This window comes from Haliaeetus leucocephalus, unplaced genomic scaffold (genome assembly GCF_000737465.1).
Source record: "Haliaeetus leucocephalus isolate CR32 unplaced genomic scaffold, Haliaeetus_leucocephalus-4.0 Scaffold190, whole genome shotgun sequence".
Lineage (NCBI taxonomy): Eukaryota > Metazoa > Chordata > Aves > Accipitriformes > Accipitridae > Haliaeetus > Haliaeetus leucocephalus.
The window spans coordinates 989,434-1,010,059 of NW_010972626.1; the positions used below are offsets into that span (position 1 = coordinate 989,434).

A 20,626-nucleotide genomic window follows, 5' to 3' on the forward strand; every position below is an offset into this window, starting at 1 on the left:
GCGCCGGGGCCGTCCCCGGCGGGCCGTTCCCTCTCCTCAGCCGCCTGGAGGCCGCCGACAACGAGGTGGCGGAGCTGGGCGCCGACATCGCCGCCCTGCCGGCCCTCAAGGTGGGAGCGGACCCGCGGCCCCCCCCCGCCCCGCCGCCGGCCCGGGTCCCCGCCGCCACTGCCGACCGCGCTGTCTTTGTCTCTTCCAGAGCCTAGATGTGGCCAACAACCGGCTGCAGGAGCTGCCCGCCGCGCTGGCCGACTGCCCCCGGCTGAAGGAGGCCAACTTCAGGGGCAACCAGCTGAAGGACAAGCGGCTGGAGAAGATGGTCAACGGCTGCCAGACGAAGGCCATCCTGGAGTACCTGCGGGCCGGGGGCCGCGGGAAGGGGAAGGCCGAGAGTGCCAGAGAGGAGGCCAGGAAGAAGAAGAGGGAGAAGCAGCAGCAGAAGAAGGACGGCGGGGACGGGGAGCAGGACGAGCTGGAGGAGGCGAGCAAGCTCATGGTGAAGGTTCTGCACGTCTCCGAAAACCCAGCGCCCTTGGTTGTCAAAGCGAGCCCGGGCGTCAGAGACGTTCGACCCTTCATTGTGTGCTGCGTGCTGAAGGGAGCGAACTTAAAGCCGGGAAACGCTCTGAAGAGGTTCCTGTCCATGCAGGTAACTGCTGCGGTCTTGCGTTACTCGTTTGCAACGGGAACGTTGCTAGCAGATTTGGAAGTAGGCTGTTCTAGACTCCTTCCGGCAGATAAGTTTCTGAAACTTAGGGTGAGCTCTTCACCTGGCAGGTGGTGAGGGTTTGGCAGGAGGGCTGTGCAGCGTGGCCTCTGCCGGCGGCATGGTGTGCCGCCTAGTCACTCCATAATAAGCAAAACTGCTTTTCCTGCAGAACCTAGTAGGAGCTCAGCTATTACCATGAGAGGGCGACGAACACACACGCATTTGCGTTGCCTCTGTAACAATAGATTGTTAGTGCTGCGGAACCTGTCAAGAGCTAATAATAAACCTGCATCCGTGTTAGAAGCACCCTGGTTTGGCTCCAGGTTCCCTAATCTGTGCTAAAAGTGTCTTGCACGTCCAACTTTCCAACGAAGGTATCGTAACCACAGACCTTCACCTGGTATACTGCTGGCCTGCCCATTAGATGGCAGGTGTTAGCTTCTTTAGGATAATGGGACTCATGTATTTGTGGTTGTTTTCTGATTTAAAACTATCTCCTAGCTAAGAAATGTGCCATGTGCTGTGCTTCGCTATCTTTATGTTTGGATTGTACTTCAGATGAAATAGTTTCACAGGTGAAGGGCTCCGTTTAATGCAGAAGGGTTACTCAACCAGCTGATAACGCTACAAACATTAAATACATAAGAATGCTGAACCCCAGGAGGAATAAATCATGTTGATGTTTTGGATATATTTTGATGGCATTCTTTGTTTTAGACTAAACTGCACGAAGACATCTGTGAAAAGCGGACAGCAGCCACAGTTGCCACCCACGACTTGCAGCTGATCAAAGGTCCTCTGAGATATGATGTTCAGCCTCCTGATGAATTGAAGGTAAGGCCGGTGGCATTGGTAGGCCTTTCCACTTTTTTCCTTTTGTTTTCTGGAACTGTACAGAATGGAAAGAATTCTTTTCTTGCCCTGTAGATCCTAGAAAACTAACTCCAGGAGCTTTAGTTTAGAAGCTGTACTAATTTTCTTGCTGTCCTGCTGTAACGAAGCCTGCTTGAACAAGCCGCACAAAGCTACCTAGTATTACTCCAGGACCAGTTAAGAGCATATCTGCCTGAGGACTTAAAGTAATCAGGGAAAGTAGACGTAGACTTTTTTTTTTTCCTGTAAAAACATTCTGATCTTGCTTAATGTGTGCCCCTCCTTAGGGTGACTGAGGTGTTGGTGTTTCACTGTTAATCCTTTCTCCTGTGTTGTGGTGTTACCACCTTAATGTTCCCTGGAGGTCCCTATATGTTAGGATGTGCCTGGAGTGTCATGCAGCAAAGCAGGTGCTCATTTGTGTGAGTGCACCTTGAATGGCAGCAGCCTTCAATGTAACCTAATTGAAATCGATTCAGGCTCTGCTGATTTACCCAGTCTGGGGTTATTTATGTTGCTGCTTTCAAAGAAGGGAAAGGAGGGGGGGGGAAGCTTGCAGTGCATCTGTGTGATAAGCTCTTAGACAGAACTTGTAACTTCAATCCAGAATATAAAAATTCTATTTCAAATTTGTCATCCTTATTTACTGAGGCCTATTTCAGTGTGTCTGTTAACGTCCTGCCTCCAGAACCCATCTCACTGGAGGACTGAACAGTCGGGATACTTTCTTTGGGTCTGACCCAAAGCTTTTGTTGCATTCTGGTCTCTCGACACCTTGTGTTTGTAACTGTTCTGTGCATGTGGCCTGGTCCTCAGGAATGAATTCTTTGTTTTCCTGACGGCTTACAGAGCCTTTTGTGCATGGCTTCTGTTACGAGACAGCAGGTTTTCATGTTATTCAGTAAGTAATGACAGTGAAGGAACTGGCTAAGATGACTGTCCACGCCTGGTTTAGTACAAGCAAATGAGCCTGTTTTTCAAGTGGGTGTTGTAGCTCACACAAAGGCTTAAAACTTAGTGTGATCATAGTAGTCCAGGTTAAATAGCAAGCGTATTTCCATACTGAAAAAGGCATTAGGAACAATGGCATACAGAAGCATGGTTTTAATTATTGCCTTGCTTACAGGAGAGTTTTAATAACCCCAGTGTTTGAGTTGCCCTTAAATTCAAATGTTTGTTTTCGTGTATGGTGTAGATAACGCCCCTGGGTCGAAAGGAGATCAAGGCAAAGGATCTTCTCCGTCAGCTGCAGTTAGAAGCTGAGGAGCAGAGGAAACAGAAGAAGCGTCAGAATGTTTCTGGATTGCACAAGTCAGTATGCTGATCTTTTGTGCTTGTCTTCATGTGAATTTTGGTAACTCACGCTCGTATGGAAAAACAGCACTGAAGAAAATGTGCTGGAAGGTATTATGAAGCATGTTCTGTAATGGTGATGGGGCTAACAAACCCAGCACGAACTTTTAGGAGCCGAGATGAAAAACACTGAGGTGAATTTGTGCATACAGAGTAACCTGGAGTGAAACGAGGACAATGAGTGCCTTCCATTATTTCTAGCTGCGTCGAGTAAATTCTTGTCATATGAATTATTCTTAGAGGCGACAAATACGTTTAGAATAGCAAATAGAAGGGAAACACAGAGGAATGAAGTGTATGCCATGCACATTCAGTAAACTAAGCAAATTGGAGGTGCGGTAGATCTGCCTGTAGTAACAGATGTGAACTACAAAGCGGAGCGTGCCACTGCCCTATTCTGTTTACTGCTCGTGCGGAGATCATCATCCGTATCCATCACTTGTACAGCTTGGGGAAATTTGCCAAGTACATGATGGGAGAACTGTATATCACCATGGTAAGTAAGAGGGAAAATTAATTAAGCTGTCTGGAAGAATGGGACAGTGGACTCTGATGGTCCTGTTTGAGTACTGGATCTCTGAAAGCACTACAGGCATGTCTGTCTGCTTTGACAGCGAGGATATTAAAATGTGAGTTCCTTTATGGTTCTAGCCCATCACTTCCTGCAGCTGGTGGCTTTTCTCAGCTGTATCACCATGATGCAGTTTTGCTGAATTTTAGTGCTCTGACTTCTGTTTCTGCTATGTGGTAGATCAGGAACACACTAGTTTGTTTTTGTCACTACTTTCTGCCATTGTGTCCAGCTGCTGTTTCAGTTGCTCACTTTTCACTGCTTTGTTTTTCTTGGCAGGTATCTCCAGTTATTGGATGGCAAAGATAACTACCCATGTCTTGTGGATGCTGAAGGCAGTGTGATTTCTTTCCCACCGATAACCAACAGTGAGAAAACAAAGGTACTCTCTGTTAGTGGAAATACATTAATTGAAATTAAACAGTGTTTCCTTCCACTGAGAGATACTTAACTCCAGATTCAAAGACATGCACAGTTCTATGAAACTTGTGATTGTATTCGAAATACAAATCTTCAAAGCCTGAATCTTGTCTGCTAGACTTTCAGATTGAGATGGATCTCGGAGTTACATCTTTAACTTTGTAAATCTGTCAAGCTTTGGCAAGCTGTTCCAAAGGCACCAGTCTGCCTTTGCAGGGATGGCTTTATTGAAGGGCAAGAATATGGTTTTTTGACTTGTGAAGAAAGGCAGTACTTTGCCTCTGGTGGAATTGAATGAAAGCCTTTCATTCAGTTTGTGTATTGAAATGTTGCCAAGTGACTGTGGGCGAGTATGGTCTGATGCCTTACTTGCTTTACCTGTGAAATTCTTACAGATTAGAAAAGACACCCGTGATCTATTTCTGGAAGTGACAAGCGATACCAGTTTACAGATATGCAAAGATGTCATGGACACACTAATTCTGGTAAGTAGTTCGGGAAAATAATCCCATCTGTTCTTGGTGTGCTCCTTGACAAAATATTTAATTGCTCACATGTATTGAGAAGACTACAGAAGTTGATTTTTATTTTAGTAGTAGTAGTAGCATTCCCTCCCCTTCACTTACTCTTCCATTCTTGCTGTATCGCAAAAGGTGTTTATATTCTTGTATCCTGACTAACTGGCAGACCTCAAAACTCACCAGGGTAAATAATGTTGTGTTACCACAATTGGAAATTTATGGTGTGACTTTGAACCCCTTCACCTTGTTAGTGATCTTATGGCTTCCATTGCTGCCAATAAATTCTTTTAGGGAGATTTCTCACCTCAGCCTGCTGGACAATTAGCTTGCTTGGTCCTATCATTATTACAGAATTATCTTTCAGATACTGTATTAGCAGCAGGACAGTCTCATTAAATGCCATTCAACATGCTTTCTTTTAACTAAAGCTTTCTTACTGGAAAAGATAGAACTTGGTATATGGCAAGTACAGGATAGTATGCTGTTAGATATTTTGCAAGATAAACGTTTTTTTTTTTCTTGTCCAGTTAACATAACCTTTAGAACACTTTGGTGAAAGCTAAGTGATTTGTGTAGTTGACACAAAGTAGTAGCAGAGACAATTTCAAATGCAGCAAAAGCAAGCTTGTTGGTGGTGATCCTACAGGAGGCTCCGGTTGCTTAGAATCCAGTGCTTTGACAAAGCCTGAGTTCTGTGTTAAATGTAAAAAATGAAACTATTCAGAGAAGAGGGCCCTCCTGGAGAGCACAGCAGTGATAACATCAAAAGCCCTTTCAGTTTCCTGAAAGATTCTAACCCACTGAAGAACCTTTTCATGCAGATACTCCTCCAGAGGCGGGCCAGATCCACACCTTGGAAGCAACTTGGAGTTGCTGTGAGGCCTTAGCCACAGAATTAATCTTGTTTTCTGTATTTTGCTTTTAACAGAAAATTGCAGAACTGAACAGATCTACCTTGGAAAATAAGGAAGACTCAGGCTCGGATAATGAATCTGATGCTTTTTGCGGACCAGTGAATTTGAACCCTGGCCAAAACGTACAGCCGGTGAATTTTCCATTGGTGGTGGAGCAGGTTCGAGTGGTGGACACAGATGGAAACTTGAAAGTACTTTACCCTTCAAAAACTGACCTAACCACAGTTTCCTCTCTTCTGACTGTAATACGTTAGCAGCTATCAAAGCTAAGGAAATGATTCAATTTTCTTTTTTGTTTCCCCCCTCCCCGTATTCGACAGTGCAACTTGTAGGCAGTGAGGTGGTTTGTTTTTTTTAAAGAAAAGATGCAGTGCATCCTGCCTGGGTATGTGAAAACTTTAAAGTTTGATCAAGCTACAGCAAGGAGTATTGCCTTCTTTCAGCCTTAACAGAAAGTCACCAGTATTCTGACTAGGTAGAGATAACAGCATCTTCACATGCGATCTTAAAGGCAGAGAAGGTACTGGAGGTCAGGCTGCATTAACTTGTAGAGAAAATCATTATGACATCATAGTGTTTATAAAGTGAGTGCAGTCGTATTTTTCTGCAAAATCACCATTTCTTCCTGGTGTGTTTCGGCTGGATTATAATTTTGGCAGCTAAACTGGGAAATCCAGTAGGTGACAGCATTGAAACGCAGTCACGTGCTATATACCGATACTGAAGACAGAATGCAAAACTACTTTGCTAACATTCTGCCTAATTTTATTTTTGTATCTGGAGTAATTGTGAAAATTTAATTGCTGTCAGAGCTTGAGGAATCAGTTTTAAAGTGATGGTTTCTGTGTTCAGACATTAACATGGCTTTTGTTTTTAACTGAAGTCAGTCCAATTGACTGCAGGGGTTTGTGTGTCCCAGTGCATTTTAAAGCTATCATCCACCCTTGGAAATACCAGTTGTAGCGACCTTGTTGTGTACCTGCTGAGTTACCGTTGATCGAGCACTGAATTTATTCATGCTCGTGAAGTTCCGTTCAGAGGGCTAATGCTGCCTTACATCAACACTATGGAAGCTCCCCATCTCCCCAGAATACAAGCGTTCTTGCCCAAAGTGACCCTCCTGGAGCTTTCTGTCACACTCCCACATGAAGAGTGTTGGGGATACCTTCCAAAATACAGGTAGTTTGAGTGGTTCTGATTTTTGCAGTCTGTGGGTGACTTTCACATCCAGGCTACTACCTGTATGAATGCAACCATCTCCATAAGTTAGTGTGACTGACAGATTGAACTTTTTCTGTTAAAAATGATACAGAGCTCTAACTGAACTTCTAGATACTGTGTCAAATACATCCACGTGTTGGGACTTGCATATTGAATGGAAAAATAAAACAGTTCTTGCAGTCATATGTCACTGTCACTTGTTTTGGCATTGGTGAATTTTCCAGTCGTGTAACTATACAAGCTTGCCAAAGCAGCTATTGTATACTGCAAAAAATGGTAACTAACCACTTTCTAGCTACTTGTGGTCGTGCAGTCCTTAGTGTAGTGCTTCAGGCTTCCCTGTGAAGTCTAATGTTTCTACAGACCACTGATTTACAGTGAATTGTGCTCCGAGTCGGTTGAAAAAATTGAATTAGATACTGCTGCAGAACTTGATTTAGTAAAATGAGTTTAATTTCTTAGTAAGTCACCATCTCAAAACCAAGGAACGGGAGCCTGAAGTTGGTGACGTATTCTGACTTGGCTGTTAGGGCTGCTTTTCAGGTGTTAAAAGATGCTACCCTGCAGGACTCTTTCTCCTTCCCTTAGCACTGGTAGGCGATGGAAGTAGATGTGTTGATGCTGTAGAGCGACAGGACTTTGATGCCTTCCTGTTTCAGCATCTGATGGAACTCCATCCATTTGTTAATTATTTTATAAAAATGAGGGATGTGTAAAGAGGTGGGAAAGCATTAGGTGGAGAGCAGTACTGCAAAGTGTACCCTTATCTCATCAGTCCGTTCTAGCTGGCTGCTAGAAGCAGAGTTCAAAAGAGGCACGTACCTGTATTGCCTCCAGTACTCTCGCCTGTGACCTCTGCCTCAGGAGGCTTGCTGTCCATCATACTGAACATAGCCTGAATTACTTCGCTTCGATATCTTTCATTCAAACTTTTGATAAGAGAGGAAAGTAGGTGTGTTTAGTCTTTATATACAATTCTTTGGCATTTGCATGGATTTACAGAGACTACACTATCTGAGTGGGGCAAAGTACTAGTGAATGATGAAACAGAAGGTCTGTTTATGGGAAATTACGGGCTGTTTGACTGGGCTTCACTGCAAGGACTGTGATAATGATGTGTTTCGGTGTGGGCCGAGTCCCTTACCCGGGTATCGGGCCCTGTGCTTGCTACCAGGCACGTATGCCTGCAGGAAATGGCTTTAAGGTGATAACCTGTTACTTTGAGTCCAGAAGGATATTAGAAATCTGGTGATGTAACTGTTCTGAACTTGAGTTTCTCAAGGGCTTCTGGTATTTGCGGCCTGTTTGCTTTGTAAGTGACATGAGCCACATGCTAAAAAGCCAGAATGCATTTCCTGCTCCTCTGGCCCCGTGGCCACAAAGGGAGGCCAGGCCTTGAGAGCAAAGGACTGTAATGCCCTGGTGCATTTCCCACTGTGCTTCTGCCCAAGAATGTCTAAGCTTTCAGATTCTCTGCTTGAAATGCTTGAAGTGTCTCCCAAGAAGGAGGCAGGAGTCTGAAGTGAAGGAGGCTACACTTACCCAGCTGGTGATGCATTTGAGTGCCATTCTAGTTTGCAGCTTGCTGTGCTGCAGCGTCTCAGCTTGGCTCTGGATCGCCTCTTGGGCCTGTTGCTGCTTGTGGATGTGGTATGGGCTGGTCAGAACCTCTGCCTGTAGCTGGCTGACCGTCCCCTGTAACTCACTGATCAGCTCGTTCTGCTCAGCTGGTTTGGATTCTTGTTCTGTAACAACCTGAGGAGATAGGTAAATCAAGCCATTATTGTGAGGAAGGAGGCGAGCAGGCTTGGCTGCATCTTCCCAGTACCTGGTCCAAATGCTTCTTGTATTTCCTGGGCAGAGTCTACAGACTAACAACCTTGCCGGTACTAGTAACTGTTATTACTTGGTGTTTTCTCTGAAACTACTGAATTGGGTAGGGTTTTCTTATGTGGCAAACTCCCCCAAGCCTAAAGCAAGCACCACTCTGCAGCTAATACAAGCATTTTCTATAGGGGCTTTGCACCAAGTTTACCTCTCAAAGACTGCAGTTCTCCTTCTCTATTGTCACCACCATTTCTTCGTGTTTCCATCCTTCTCTCAGACTGCAAAACTTAAGAGAACATAGTTTATGCTTCAGTTCTGCAGCGCACAGGTGCACCTCCTGTCTATGCGGAAGGCCCAAATTCCCTGCCGCCAGCTCTCCTAACAGCGAAGGCCACCCTGCTTGCAGGGTGGTACCTTGGTAGACATGGCTTGTAGCTGATTTTCTGGCTGAGTTTCTTTTGGAGCACTTCCTTCTCAGATTTGGTTCTCCGAAGCTGGGATTCTTTGATCTCCAGTTGCCTTTGCAAGGAAGAGAGGGCGCCTGTGAAGTAGGAGTACTACTGTAAGCAAACGGAATCCCTGCAAAAAGCTTCGTGCCTCCTCTTTTCAGGTAAGCGTAAGCAGAGTTGCTGTAGTAACCGTCTGAGTGTAGATCGTGGGTGGAGTTAATGCTCCAGCCACAGCGGCGCTGGCTGATAATGCGTTTTGTAGTTAATTTGCTGTGATGCTTATTAAACTAACTAACCTCACTGTGTGAGGACTGGTAGAGCCAGCAGCACAAGGACAGGTTTGCCAGCGTGCTGAAACACTGCGGGATGCCGCGGGGAGACTGCTTGGGGCTCTGCCTGCTGTGTTTTTTCTTATGCGCTCCGCTTCTAAGGGGAGCGAGAAAGCAGTTTCTGTGCGCTCCGGAGCATTTTTGTCTAGGTAAAAGGAGCGGGGCGGCAAAAAGGGATAACGGCCCCTTTTCTGGATGCTTTCCCCCGGTACTGGTGACCGGGCTGTAGCGCAGTTCCTGGCGCGGCTCTTGGTCGGACCTTTCGGGGTCTCGCTGAGCTCCGCCACCCGCGCCAGCTTCCACGGGGGACGCTTCTCCCGAGCCCCCTCCCTCCATCTCCGCGCTGGGCAGAGGGGCTAGGGCTCTCCCGTAGAGGAGATGGGAGGGATCGCGGCTGCGGGGGGGAGCTGACGAAAGTTCTCCCCGCTGCCCGGGAAGGCCGTTCGTCCCCTCTCCCGGCGTCGGGCACGGAGCGGGGCCTGTACCCCGCCATAGCGGCCCGCTACCCCCGCCGTAGCGGCCCGCTGCTAGGCAACGGCGGGGGGCGGGGCGGGGGGCACGCCTTCCGGTTCCGGTCCAGGTCCGCCGCCGCCATGGGTCGGAAGAAGAAGACGCTGCACGACTACGCGGCCGAGTTCTCGGAGCTGTCGGTGAAGCGGCACCTCCTGGAACGGGGCGGCGGGGAGGAGGAGGAGAAGGCGGCGGCGGTGGTGGAGACGCTGTACTGCACCTCCTGCCAGCTGCCCATGCGGGTCCGCCGCGACCGCATCCTCGAGCACCTCTCCTCCGGCCGCCACTACCGCAACCGCCGCCTGCTCCGCCAGCACGGCCTGCGCGCCCCGCTGCTCCTGTGAGTGCCCGGCCCCCGCTGTCGGGACCGGCTGTGGGAAGCGGCCGGCCTCCGTCCCTCGCTCGGCGAGGGAGAGCCGGAGCCCCGGGCCCAAACCCTCCTCTGTCTCGCCCAGCTCTGCAGGTCCAGACGTCGGCGCCGGCCTCCCCCTGCAGCTCGACGCGCCCTCCCTGCTCTCCCAGCCGTCCTTCGTCCTCGCCACCGCCGCAGGCTCGGTCCCCTCTTCGCCCTCCTACCCTGAACCGCTGGCTGCCCGCCGACCCGTCGCTGCCGCCCCCAGGGAAGACCCGACGCCTTCCACCTCGGCCAGCCGCCCCCCGGGTCTCGCTGACGCCTTCCACCTGAAGATCGCCCCTGCCCCCTCGAAGCAGGCCAGCCAGCGAGGGGCCGCGGCCGAGGCCTCCGACGGCCCGGCGCCCGTCTTGCGGCCCAGCAGCGGCGTCGGTCTCGCCCTCTTCGGCGTAGGGCTGGTTAACAAAGCTTTCTTCCAAAGCCTGATGGAGGAAAACGGCTGCTGCTTGCTTTACGTCGTGGAGGATCAGCTGGAGGAGGTGGAACGCGCCTTCGGCGCCGAGTTCCTGGCTGGTACCAGGGTGCTGCGGCAGCGGGATGCCAATGTCGCGCTCAACGACCAGCGGTACCGTCCGCCACGGACTCCCGCACGCGCTTCTTCCCTGCCGCCGGGCTCGGGGCGCGTGTCTGGCGTCTCCTCTCTGGGAAATGCCACTGCGCCGTAGCGGACCCAGACCGTGCTTGTCTGGCCCCACACAGGGGAGCAGAGGGAGACCCAGGGGCTGTTACAGGCTAAGCCTTACGTAGCGTGTCATCTACCTGTAGGTGCTTCAGAAGTCTCCAAGAAGCTTAGCTTGACTGACGTGCCCAGAACCGAGGGAAACTCGGAGTTTAGTTGCAGGTGGTTTTCTTAAGAAATACAGAAAACCCCCTTGTTTTCCTCCTTTCCCATAGAGCAATAAACGACAGGCTTTCCTGCTGCCTGCCAGTTTTTCTGCCGCGGAGCAGCTGGCTGACTTTGGTGGCTCTTTTGAAACTGTCTGAGATAAGCGAGGATTGCTGTAAGTAGGAAAGGTTGTGGTGTCTTGCTTTACAAGTAGCATCTAGCGATGTGGTTACAGTCAGTTCTCAAATTGGTATTTTAAATCTCATTGCAAAAGTGAAAGGTGGAGCTTTTAAAGAAGGTGGATTTAATGCGAGAAGCTAAGGCATGGTAATAAGCTAAGATGTACCCATCGCTTGTTTGGCAGCTCTACCCCATAAAGACTTTTGATTTCACTGCATGTGTTAACTAACAGCATTTAACCCGTTTTCAAAGGACACCTTTAAAAGACTTTATCCTTTAAGATGCAGGAAAAGCAATGCAATTCCACTGTGCCACTTGTAATTTTAACCTACATATGTCCAGCCGTATTTCATCCTCGCAAGCAGGTGCCAAGTTCCTTTTATAATGTAACTTGCTCTTCCAGAGCAATGGGGTTTGATGTCTTTTTTTAACTCTTCCTCAAAAAGTTTAAGGCAGCTATCAGAGAAATAACTGTAACTGAAAGGAGCTTTTGAGCGTTGTTCATTCTAGTAAAAACCTTGTCTTCACTGAAGGTCTTTCTTTTGACTTCTGCAGAGTCTCTGGAGCCATTATTTGTTCACCCCCTGAAGAAGCCTCTGAGATTGTAATAGGCGCTTTACGAGCGGGTAAGAGGAACAGCTGCAAATTCAGCTTTTATCTGTAGTCAGTAGCACACGTTGAGGCAGACCTTGTATGCTTGCTGAACGCTTTAAATGCAAATGCTTTCTTGTTTCAGCAGTGTCCCTTGAGTTGTGCAGACTATCTAATTGCATAATGAAAGAAAAATTAGTCTGCTGGTGACACCGATGTTAATGGCTTAACACCAGCAGAGTTTGTACTGTGCTGGTCCCAGTATGGCCATGCAGAGTGTCTAGTCCTAGAAATACCACTAGGACTCAAAGGAGAGCTGTCTATCAAAACAGTCACGCTTCTTGGGGTCTGTAACCAGCTAGTAAAGCCACAGCTGGAGGCCAAAAGGGAGTTGGTAGCATCAACAAATAAAAAGCCATGCTTCAGTTTCATCAAATGTACCTTCTAGAATGTAATGACATGTATATTTATTGCAAGATAAAAATATTTCGTGAAGACCGTGTCTTGACTTCAATCCTGTGTCCTGTACCGTTTTGCACAGGAAAAGGTGTGTTTTGCGAGAGGCTGCCCAGTTTTGACAGGCAGACGGCAGAAGCTTGTTTCGATGAAGCTGACAGATGTGGAAGACCACTGGTGTGTGGATTCTACAAGTAAGACCAGCATTTTTCTTCTGATTTATCCTTGAAAAGAAGTGCGTAAAAGTACTGAAAGTAGCACTGATTCCTCAGGCTTTCCTGAATTTGTCCTCAAATAAACTTAGTTTCACTGCTGCTTGTTAACATTGTTCAGTTGGGAGTTAATTGGATTGGATTAATTCTTCGTGTTTAATGGAGATAAAATCTAGCTGTCATGAGATGAAAATAAATGTTTGCTCGAATGGATGCTAGTGGAACTCAAACGGTGAAGCTTTCAAAATGGAAAAGCTCTGGGGTTTAGGGTTTTGGTTTTTTTTTTTTTTAGAATGGCCCAAGGCAGTTGGGGTCCGCATCTCTGCAGTCCTTTCGAGGTTTTGCAAATTCTGCAGCTAGTTGGAGCTTCAGAGAAGGAAATATTCTGACAGTGCTGTGCCGTTCTCTGAGGCAGTTTCTTGGTCTGTGGTTTTAGGTCATTTTTTGCTCATGTTTTTTTGCTCACATACAACCACCAAGTTGGGCAGATCTGTAATTTTATTAAGTGTGCAGCTACCAAGATTCGCTTTTCATTGCTCTGTTGTAAAGCGTTTAGTTTGCAACCCTGTTCAGTCTAGTAATGTCCTGTGATGTGCTCATGGTTTGGGCTTCCGTACGGAACTTCTGTCCATATGTATTGCACTTTTTCTGGATCTGATGGTATCTATCCTTTTTTCCCTGTTTGACAGCTTTGTTGCAGTAAACTAGAAATAACATTGGAAGAAGGCAGAGAATTAGCTGTGTTCTTTAAAATAGCAGTGGAAAAGGCTGCTCTTTGACTATATTTTCATGGTACTGAAAACTCTTCCTTTTTTGTAACTTTTTTATATTTTCACTGATTTCCTAATTATATTCTGTACTTAGTAGATGATGTTGGTTCTGTGAAACGTAAGTACATGCATTAGCAAATACTAGTGAAAGCATGGAATAACTCTTCAACAAAAGAATAATCGACCTTTTGAAGTTGCTTTTAGAGCACTATCTCTAGGGACACATTGAGCCCATCCACTACTTAACTTTCCACTCAAACTGAATTTCCAAATGCCGGGGTCTGCCTAGAGCTGTCATTTACCTCTGACTTCTTTCTTATGCCTTTGGAAGGGATGGTGCTTGAGGATTATTAACCTTGAGGGTTGCAAACTACGCGGCCGTGAACATACTGCTTGGTGTTAGAATTACTGGCAAATCTGATGAGGATAGATTTATTAACCTTTATGAAGTGATATTTCCACTTGGGACCTTGCATCTGGACCCTTACGATTAAATAATTGAAATGGAAGGAAAGTAGATTAATTTTCATTTGCTTCCTCTCTGTTCAACTTGCGGGGACTTGGGGAGCTCAGCTAAAAGCAAGAATGCCGCTTTAAACTTGTGCTTGGCATTTAACACTGCACGCCAAGTGGATGTGGGCTGTTAGTAAACACGTGATCATTTTGTGCTCCTCTGCTGAGAATAGTTAATTTCATTGCAAATAAAACTTACTTGGACACATATGTATGTATTTCATATACACTAGTAAGTAATTACACAAAATATCTGCCCTAACGTTTGCCTTTTCCATTTGAGTGCTATATGTACAGGTCTGATCCCAGCCATAAGGTTGAACCTCAGCTGAGGTTTTGGTCAACACTCAGCTGAATATAAACTTGTAGGCAGGGCTCTAAGAAGAACTGTAGGTCATTTACTGGCCCTTTAAATGCTTTTAGCCCCCATGGTTTAATTTTTTCATTGAAGTTGTTAGTTTAAGTCCTCACAAGTGCAGATATTAGACTTGTTTGCAAGAAGCAAAATTCATACATACTAAGTGGCTGAACTTAGAAAGCTGCGTCTAACCCCATCTGTCCGCATGCTCGCCGCTGCCTGCCAGCGAGTCAGCCTTGTGCAGCGCAGTGGTAACAGCGACCCGGGTCACCTCCTCCTTTTCCAAATCCTGTACCGCATTCATTGTTTCTCTTTGAAGGCGCTTTGACCCAGCGCTGCAGTTCTTGTACAAGAAAGTCCGTGACAGCCAAGCACTGGGGAGGATCCACCGGATATCGACAATTAGCAGCATATATCCAGCAGCATCTCTGAGCTTCCTAAAAACATCAGGTACTGAGCAGCTTTCTTCTGAAAAGTTTGTTCACAAAGGACTGGAAATGTATCTTGCCCCGTGTTCTGGTGGAAAGTCCCCTATGTTTGTGTAACTTTAAGACTCATGGGTTTTCTTTTGAGGAGCATTTTTGTTACCCATCTTTGGTTTTGTTGCTTTTTTGGTTTGCTTTTAGTATTAGTTTCTTTGATGTAGGGGGCTTTTTGTATCGATCTCGGTGCCATTCAGAAACGTGTGTTGACTGTGGGTTTTAAATGTGGAGACCTTAATGCCCAGTTTTGCTTCTTCCAGGTGGAATTTTTTATAATGCTGCTGTGCATGATATAGATATTATCAGTTTGTTGTTGGGAGAGAGTGCACCAGATACAATATTTTCACTGGGACATGCATTCTGTGCAGGTAAGAATAAATCTTTTGATAGTTTATTGTGTACCTCTGGACTTTAGTACTAAAACTGGGAAGAGAGTGTAAAAGAGCACGGTAGCCATGACATAAATGTTCCATCATGGAACAGTTGAAAAAATAGCCTAGTGAAATAGAAGGCAAGTTTCTCAAGCAGTTGTCATAGGGTATTTAGCGATGATTTCTGAATTCTGCTGATGTGAAGCGGTTTCTGTGGAGGTATTGCTGAACTCCACTCTGTATGTGCTTACAAGAACGTCAATGCAGTCTTTTTCAGTTCTTTGCTTTCTCTGATTTCTCTGGCGCTTTCCTGTTGATCTCAGCACAGTTAAAGATGAGAATTTACTCTGGATTGTGTCAAGCTGACGGGCACGCTCTGGGTTACCAGACTAATTTAAACTAACCATAAAACTGGAAGCTGCCATTTTTTAAATGGGAATGCAAAGTTTTAATTAAGGTAATTGCAGCTGCTGCCAACCTTGACTGGCTGTTGTTAGCAGGTTTAGTATGCAATGTTATAATCTATGGTAAAGCATTGAAATGCAACAAACAAAATGCCCCAGGGAGGATTTTGTACCATCCGCCTCGTTCTAGCTACATGCTGGAAGTTGCCTGATCTTGGTTGTAATAAGCTGCAAAGGAAAATGTGTTTGGAAGTAGAAGTGGAAGCCGCCTTTAGGGAGAGCCACAGGCTGGGAAGGTGGAATTCAGGCCCAGGGGCTGCATGTTTCTGCAGAGTTTGTTGTTCTCCATCAGAAGAGCCGATAAAGGTAAACCAGCTGGTGTACGTTGCAGAAAGCGCTTTGCTGTCGCCGTTGCTTCCTGTTTGAAGGTATTGTAGAGCCAGTGTTGCCTCGTAAAGGAAGAAGAGCACTTTGTAGTCGTAGTACTTGCTGGTTTGCTGTTCCTGGTGTGAGCGAGTGCCTTTTTTGTCACTCAGATATGGCCTACTTGAAGGATGCAGACACTGTAGCGGTCAGCATGAAATTTCGTAGTGGAGCAATTGTTACTTTGGACGTCAGTCAGCACTGCACTAAAAGCTGTGATCAGAGACTAGAGGTGCGTTCTTACTTTTAAGTCAAGTCTGTCGCAACACCACAGGCCAGCATGAGTTTTACCCTGTATGTGTTCACATGGGGCAATACACGTTGTGCCCCATGCACATCCCTGCAAGCACGTTTCACAAAACACCTCTGTACCTCGGCAGCAGTGGATTGCTTGCGTTTGTTTAATCTACAATCCACTTTCTCTTTTGTCACCTGAATTTTGCCTCTGTTTACATGTATTCTGTTGGGGTTATAAGCTGCATGCAGTCGTACTAGAGCAGGAATTGGTGCCGGCTCTCCTGAGGCGGAAATGTTGTCGCACAGTTCATTTGTTGTCTTTCCAGGGTGTTTTTAGGTGCATAGCAAGCCAAGAGTTAAAGATATTAAAGGGGAAGAAAAGAGTAAACTTGGAGGCAAATTGTCTGTAAATTCCAAAGGTCATGATTTATAACAGATGCGTGGGCTGGATTTTTGGAGTGGTATCTGTTAAAGACTTAAAAAAAGAGTGTCGTGGTTTAACCCCAGCCAGCAACTAAGCACCACGCAGCCACTCACTCGCTTCCTCCCCACCCAGTGGGATGGGGGAGAGAATCAGGGGAAAAAACCCTGAAACTAGTGGGTTGAGATAAGAACAGTTTAACAGAACAGAAAGAAAGAAAATAATAATGATAATAACAACTATAATAAAATGATAATAATAATAAAAAAAGGATTGGAATATACAAAACAAGTGATGCACAATGCAGTTGCTCACCACTTGCCGACCGATGCCCAGTTAGTTCCCGAGCAGCGATCCCCCCCAGTTTATATAGTGGGTGTGATGTCACATGGTATGGAATACCCCTTTGGCCAGTTTGGGTCAGCTGCCCTGGCTGTGTCCCCTCCCAATTTCTTGTGCCCCTCCAGCCTTCTGATGGCTGGGCATGAGAAGCTGAAAAATCCTTGACTTGGTATGAACACTACTTAGCAACAACTGAAAACATCAGTGTGTTATCAACATTTTTCTTGTCCTAAATCCAAAACATAACACTATACCAGCTACTAGAAAGAAAATTAACCAGGACAAGGAGCTTTGCTCAGGTGAAAAGAAAAAAAAAAAAAGGAGGTATCACATAAGCAGAAGCCACTGTCCTATAACAGGTGCCTGGTATTTTCTGTTGTGTCTGATCCGTCCAAGGGGGTATGTCAGTTGTAACTGCTAATTTTAGAAGCTACGTTTTTTCTTGGTTGTACAAACCAGGGCTTCAATAGGCTAGCCAGGCGTTCAAGAGCAAAAGCACGATAACTTAAAAACTTTGTTCTCTTTCCTGTTTGCTGCCTTCCCGGTAGGTTCACGGTTCTCAAGGAACGTTGCGGGTAGATAATCAGAATCCCCTGGGGATTACGGAGCACGGGACTTCAGTATCCATATATTCACAGACCCAAGCTGATCGCTACAGAGATGCACACAGGGAGCTCTTCCGACACTTTCTGAGAACCCTGAAAGGTAGGACGAAGCTTCCATTGATGGCTAGTGTTGCTTTGGATTTGTTTTCAGCGAAAACTTCCCTTGGAAGCTGTTCCAATAGCAATTGCAATTTAGTGTTTGTGTCTGAAACCCCAAAAAGAAATGAGTAGGTGTGAAAACTCGGCGTGAGATTCATCATGGTTAAGTTTAAGCCAGTGTTGCATAGGTGATGAGCAAGCTCCCTGTAAGCAAACATGGGGTTTCACGGGCTGGTCTGCCACCCTGACAAGCACTAGTGTTCTCCGCGGATGCGTGTTGAGCACGGCAGTGCATGCAGCTCGGTAAAAACATGCGTGGAGTGGGTCAGCCTCCGAAGGAGCTGATAGCTTGGTGGACGTGCAAACAACTAACCTTGTTTCAGTAAATGAAAGTGAATGACGCAGCTTCGTTGGGGGATGTGCTGCTTTTCTCACTTTCGAGTCAGTGAGATGGGTGACGGATGGAGTGTTGATCTGAAACTGGGTTCTGAGAAGAAATGAAAATGGGGAGGGAAAATTGCGTTGGACCGTACTGTCATTTGTGAAGAAAGCAGCCGTTTCTAACAGCAAGGAGACCCTCATCTAGAGTCCTGGCTGCCCAGAAGGAATAAAAATATTTCTGTTCTGCTGGCTGCATTGACAAAAATACAGGATTTTAGTTACAGGACAGGAAGGAGAAGGGGCTGAAACTCTCCAAAATCTGAGGCCCCAGCTCCAGGAGCTGAAGAGGGATGCTGTGGTGGGCAGCAGTGTGCAGGAAGGCAGAGCAGGTGATAATATGGGTTTCATCCAGTGCTTCGTTCCTGTCCCTGCAGGCAAGGAACCCCCCGTGATAACCAAAGAGCAGTTTCTCTGGACGATTCAGGTTGCTGCAGCTGCTGAACAGTCCTGGAGAAATGGATCCGCTGTTGACTTGCGCAGCGAAGCAATAGGTTCGTCTGTAATCAAGACTGAGATAATGTGACACACGCTGCTGTGTTCCGAGGTGAAGGATAACCGTTAAGCTGTGCTACAGTGAGGTCTTTCCGCCTAGTGATGTCTCTGCTATAACCTTAAAATAAGACTTGTGGTTTCTGCCGGGAATGCCCAGAAGACAGAGGCACTTTTGAATGAGAAGCACTTGGTGCTGAGGCTGCAGGTGTTTCTTAGCATGTCAGCCAAAGCCCTCGAGAAATTCTGGGTGGTTTCATCCAGATGGCTTTTCCTTCTGGAGAGCTCTGCTGGCTACTGAGCTCTGTTTTCCTGGGAGAAGACTGACACTCCTCGGGCTGTGGTAAGGTGGTGTAGACCACCACCAGCCGTGATGGGAACAGTGCGAGTGAGTGGCTTTCCCGACAGCTTTACAAGCAAGATGACGTAATGCTCCAGGAAAAATAGGGGAGCATCTGTCTGGTCCATGCTCATTTCCCTTCAGTATATGCAGGAATGTGACTTCTTTGCTGAACTCACCTCTGAGCCTCCTATTTATTGTTTCGGTGGTTGTTTTTACTGGGTTTTCTAAAAAAGAAGTTATGATCTAATTTTCTTGGGGGGTGGGGAGAAAAGATGAAAAAGCAGGGAGGGAGACTTCTGACCGTCCTGTTGTTACAGAGACGAGAGGCTTCGTAGGAAGGCCATAAATTAAGGCTATTCTGTAGAGGAGCAACACACTTGGGCATTTCAGTAATAAACACTGCATTATTAAAGGGTTTCTCAGAATGCAGTCTGTGAATTTGCACAGCGGCCCTGTACGACGACTGTTACTGGGACATGCGGCTGCTGGGCAGGTTGTTCAGCACCGGGGCTGAGTGTTGTCTGGATTACTCGCTGCAGCAGCCGGGTAACTGTCTGGAGGCCGGTGTTTTCCTTGCTTGAGTGCAAGGGTTGTATGCTAACATTTTAGTAGCAAAATTGAACTAATCATCACATTCTTTGAGTGTAGGAAGGGCATCTAATTGCATATTTTAAAGGTGGGGTTGGTTTGGGTTTTTTACAGTCCAGCAGATTTGGATCACACACCACAGAAAAAGATAGTGCCTTCAACAACAGGCAAGCCTGCTTTTAAACCAGGTTCTTTGTACCTTTTTATTCTTGTGTTCAGTTTATTGCAGGTGTATGGATTTGACTATTCTTGTCTGTTTCTCACATGCCAGTTTTCAAGATCTTTTGAAAGCTTTTTTTATTGTATTAAAATAACGTTCTTGCCGTGAGTGTAAGTTTATAAATGACACTTCTTGCAAGATTCTTTAGTTCAATCAATTTCCAATTCCTACATATGGAATATATATTACTAAAACTAAAAATAGCACTGACATTTATAACTAAAGACAATTCTCTCGTGGAAATTGGTTATAGTGGTGTAATTTTTCAAACTCAGAAAAGCTATGTCTTAACGATAAAGATTGCTATCAATTTCATTCTCTAGTTTCTAGTCATTTATTGTAAAAAAAAAAAAAGTTTTACCTATAAAGTAGTAGGCATTTGCCTCTCTGTAATCACTATGGCAATTTATTAATAGCAAGCGGGTTTCATTGTGTTTTGGTAGGTTTCAAGGCTGGCTCCGTGCAGGCGTGACTTCTGCGGGATGTACGCTTCCTTCAGTGGAGCGCTGGGACCAGAAAGCAGCACCGAGCTCTTTCAGGGCAGGGTAGGGCCGCTTGTGTACGGGGAGCAGGCTGCTCTCGCATGCTCCCCGCAAATGGTAACCCCAGTTGTGGAGGAAAGCTCTCTGATCCCTCAGGCCGGCTGTCCTGATGTCTGTAAGGAGCAAAGTGCCTGTTAATGGTACTCGTGCTTTGGTAGCCGCTGCTGCTTCTGCGCAGAGCTGCGTCTCTTTGTAGATTCGTGGTTGCTTGATGAAGCAAAGCAACTTCAGGCCCTTTGAGGCCTTACGCTTTAAGGCTTACGCTGGTATAGGAGGACGCTTTCTGTACAATGCAAGCAAGACCTTGGTTGCCAGATGTTGTAATTCCCACATGTGCTTTTATTGTCTTACAAAAAAAAAAAAAAAAAGGAAGAGAAACCACAGCTATAAAAATAACACATTTTCCAAAGATAACATTACAAAAAATACCATTCATACCGTGGTTGGAGTGTATCAGTTAATACTGCCGGAAGTAGCCTTAGTGAACATTGAAAACATGAATGATTGTTTCAAAACCTTTAAAGCATTAAAGTGCTTTAAGTCGCCATTATCTTAGGCCACAGGTTCACATTTCAGCAACGCCAAAGGAGTCGGGTTCCTAATC

At 46.2% G+C, this 20,626-nt stretch overlaps 2 protein-coding genes across 5 annotated transcripts in view; both read left to right on the top strand.

Moving 5' to 3' along the window:
- LRRC47 (leucine rich repeat containing 47) overlaps positions 1–8,756 on the top strand; it is a 9,571-nt gene extending 815 nt beyond the window's left edge. The window contains exons 2-8 of the mRNA XM_010565391.1: positions 6–110; positions 200–649; positions 1,427–1,543; positions 2,778–2,893; positions 3,786–3,888; positions 4,322–4,411; positions 5,376–8,756. Of these exons, the coding sequence (XP_010563693.1) occupies positions 6–110; positions 200–649; positions 1,427–1,543; positions 2,778–2,893; positions 3,786–3,888; positions 4,322–4,411; positions 5,376–5,615 (1,221 nt within the window). The 3' untranslated portion in view covers positions 5,616–8,756. The remainder of the gene's footprint in view (positions 1–5; positions 111–199; positions 650–1,426; positions 1,544–2,777; positions 2,894–3,785; positions 3,889–4,321; positions 4,412–5,375) is intronic.
- Positions 8,757–8,915: 159 nt separating this feature from the next.
- LOC104830460 lies at positions 8,916–19,601 on the top strand. Of its 4 annotated transcripts, XM_010565368.1 has the most exons (11): positions 8,916–9,019; positions 9,337–10,037; positions 10,153–10,674; positions 11,671–11,741; positions 12,248–12,356; positions 14,335–14,465; positions 14,758–14,865; positions 15,809–15,927; positions 17,244–17,400; positions 18,215–18,394; positions 18,438–19,600. In XM_010565368.1, the coding sequence occupies exons 2-10, from the start codon at positions 9,781–9,783 to the stop codon at positions 18,361–18,363; spliced, it is 1,623 nt and encodes a 540-aa protein (XP_010563670.1). In that variant the 5' UTR covers positions 8,916–9,019; positions 9,337–9,780; the 3' UTR covers positions 18,364–18,394; positions 18,438–19,600. The 4 variants fall into 4 exon arrangements, with proteins under 4 accessions (XP_010563670.1, XP_010563669.1, XP_010563668.1 ...); XM_010565367.1 differs by having other exon boundaries at positions 8,916–10,037; positions 18,215–18,390; positions 18,434–19,601; XM_010565366.1 differs by having other exon boundaries at positions 8,916–10,037.
- Positions 19,602–20,626: the final 1,025 nt, after the last annotated feature.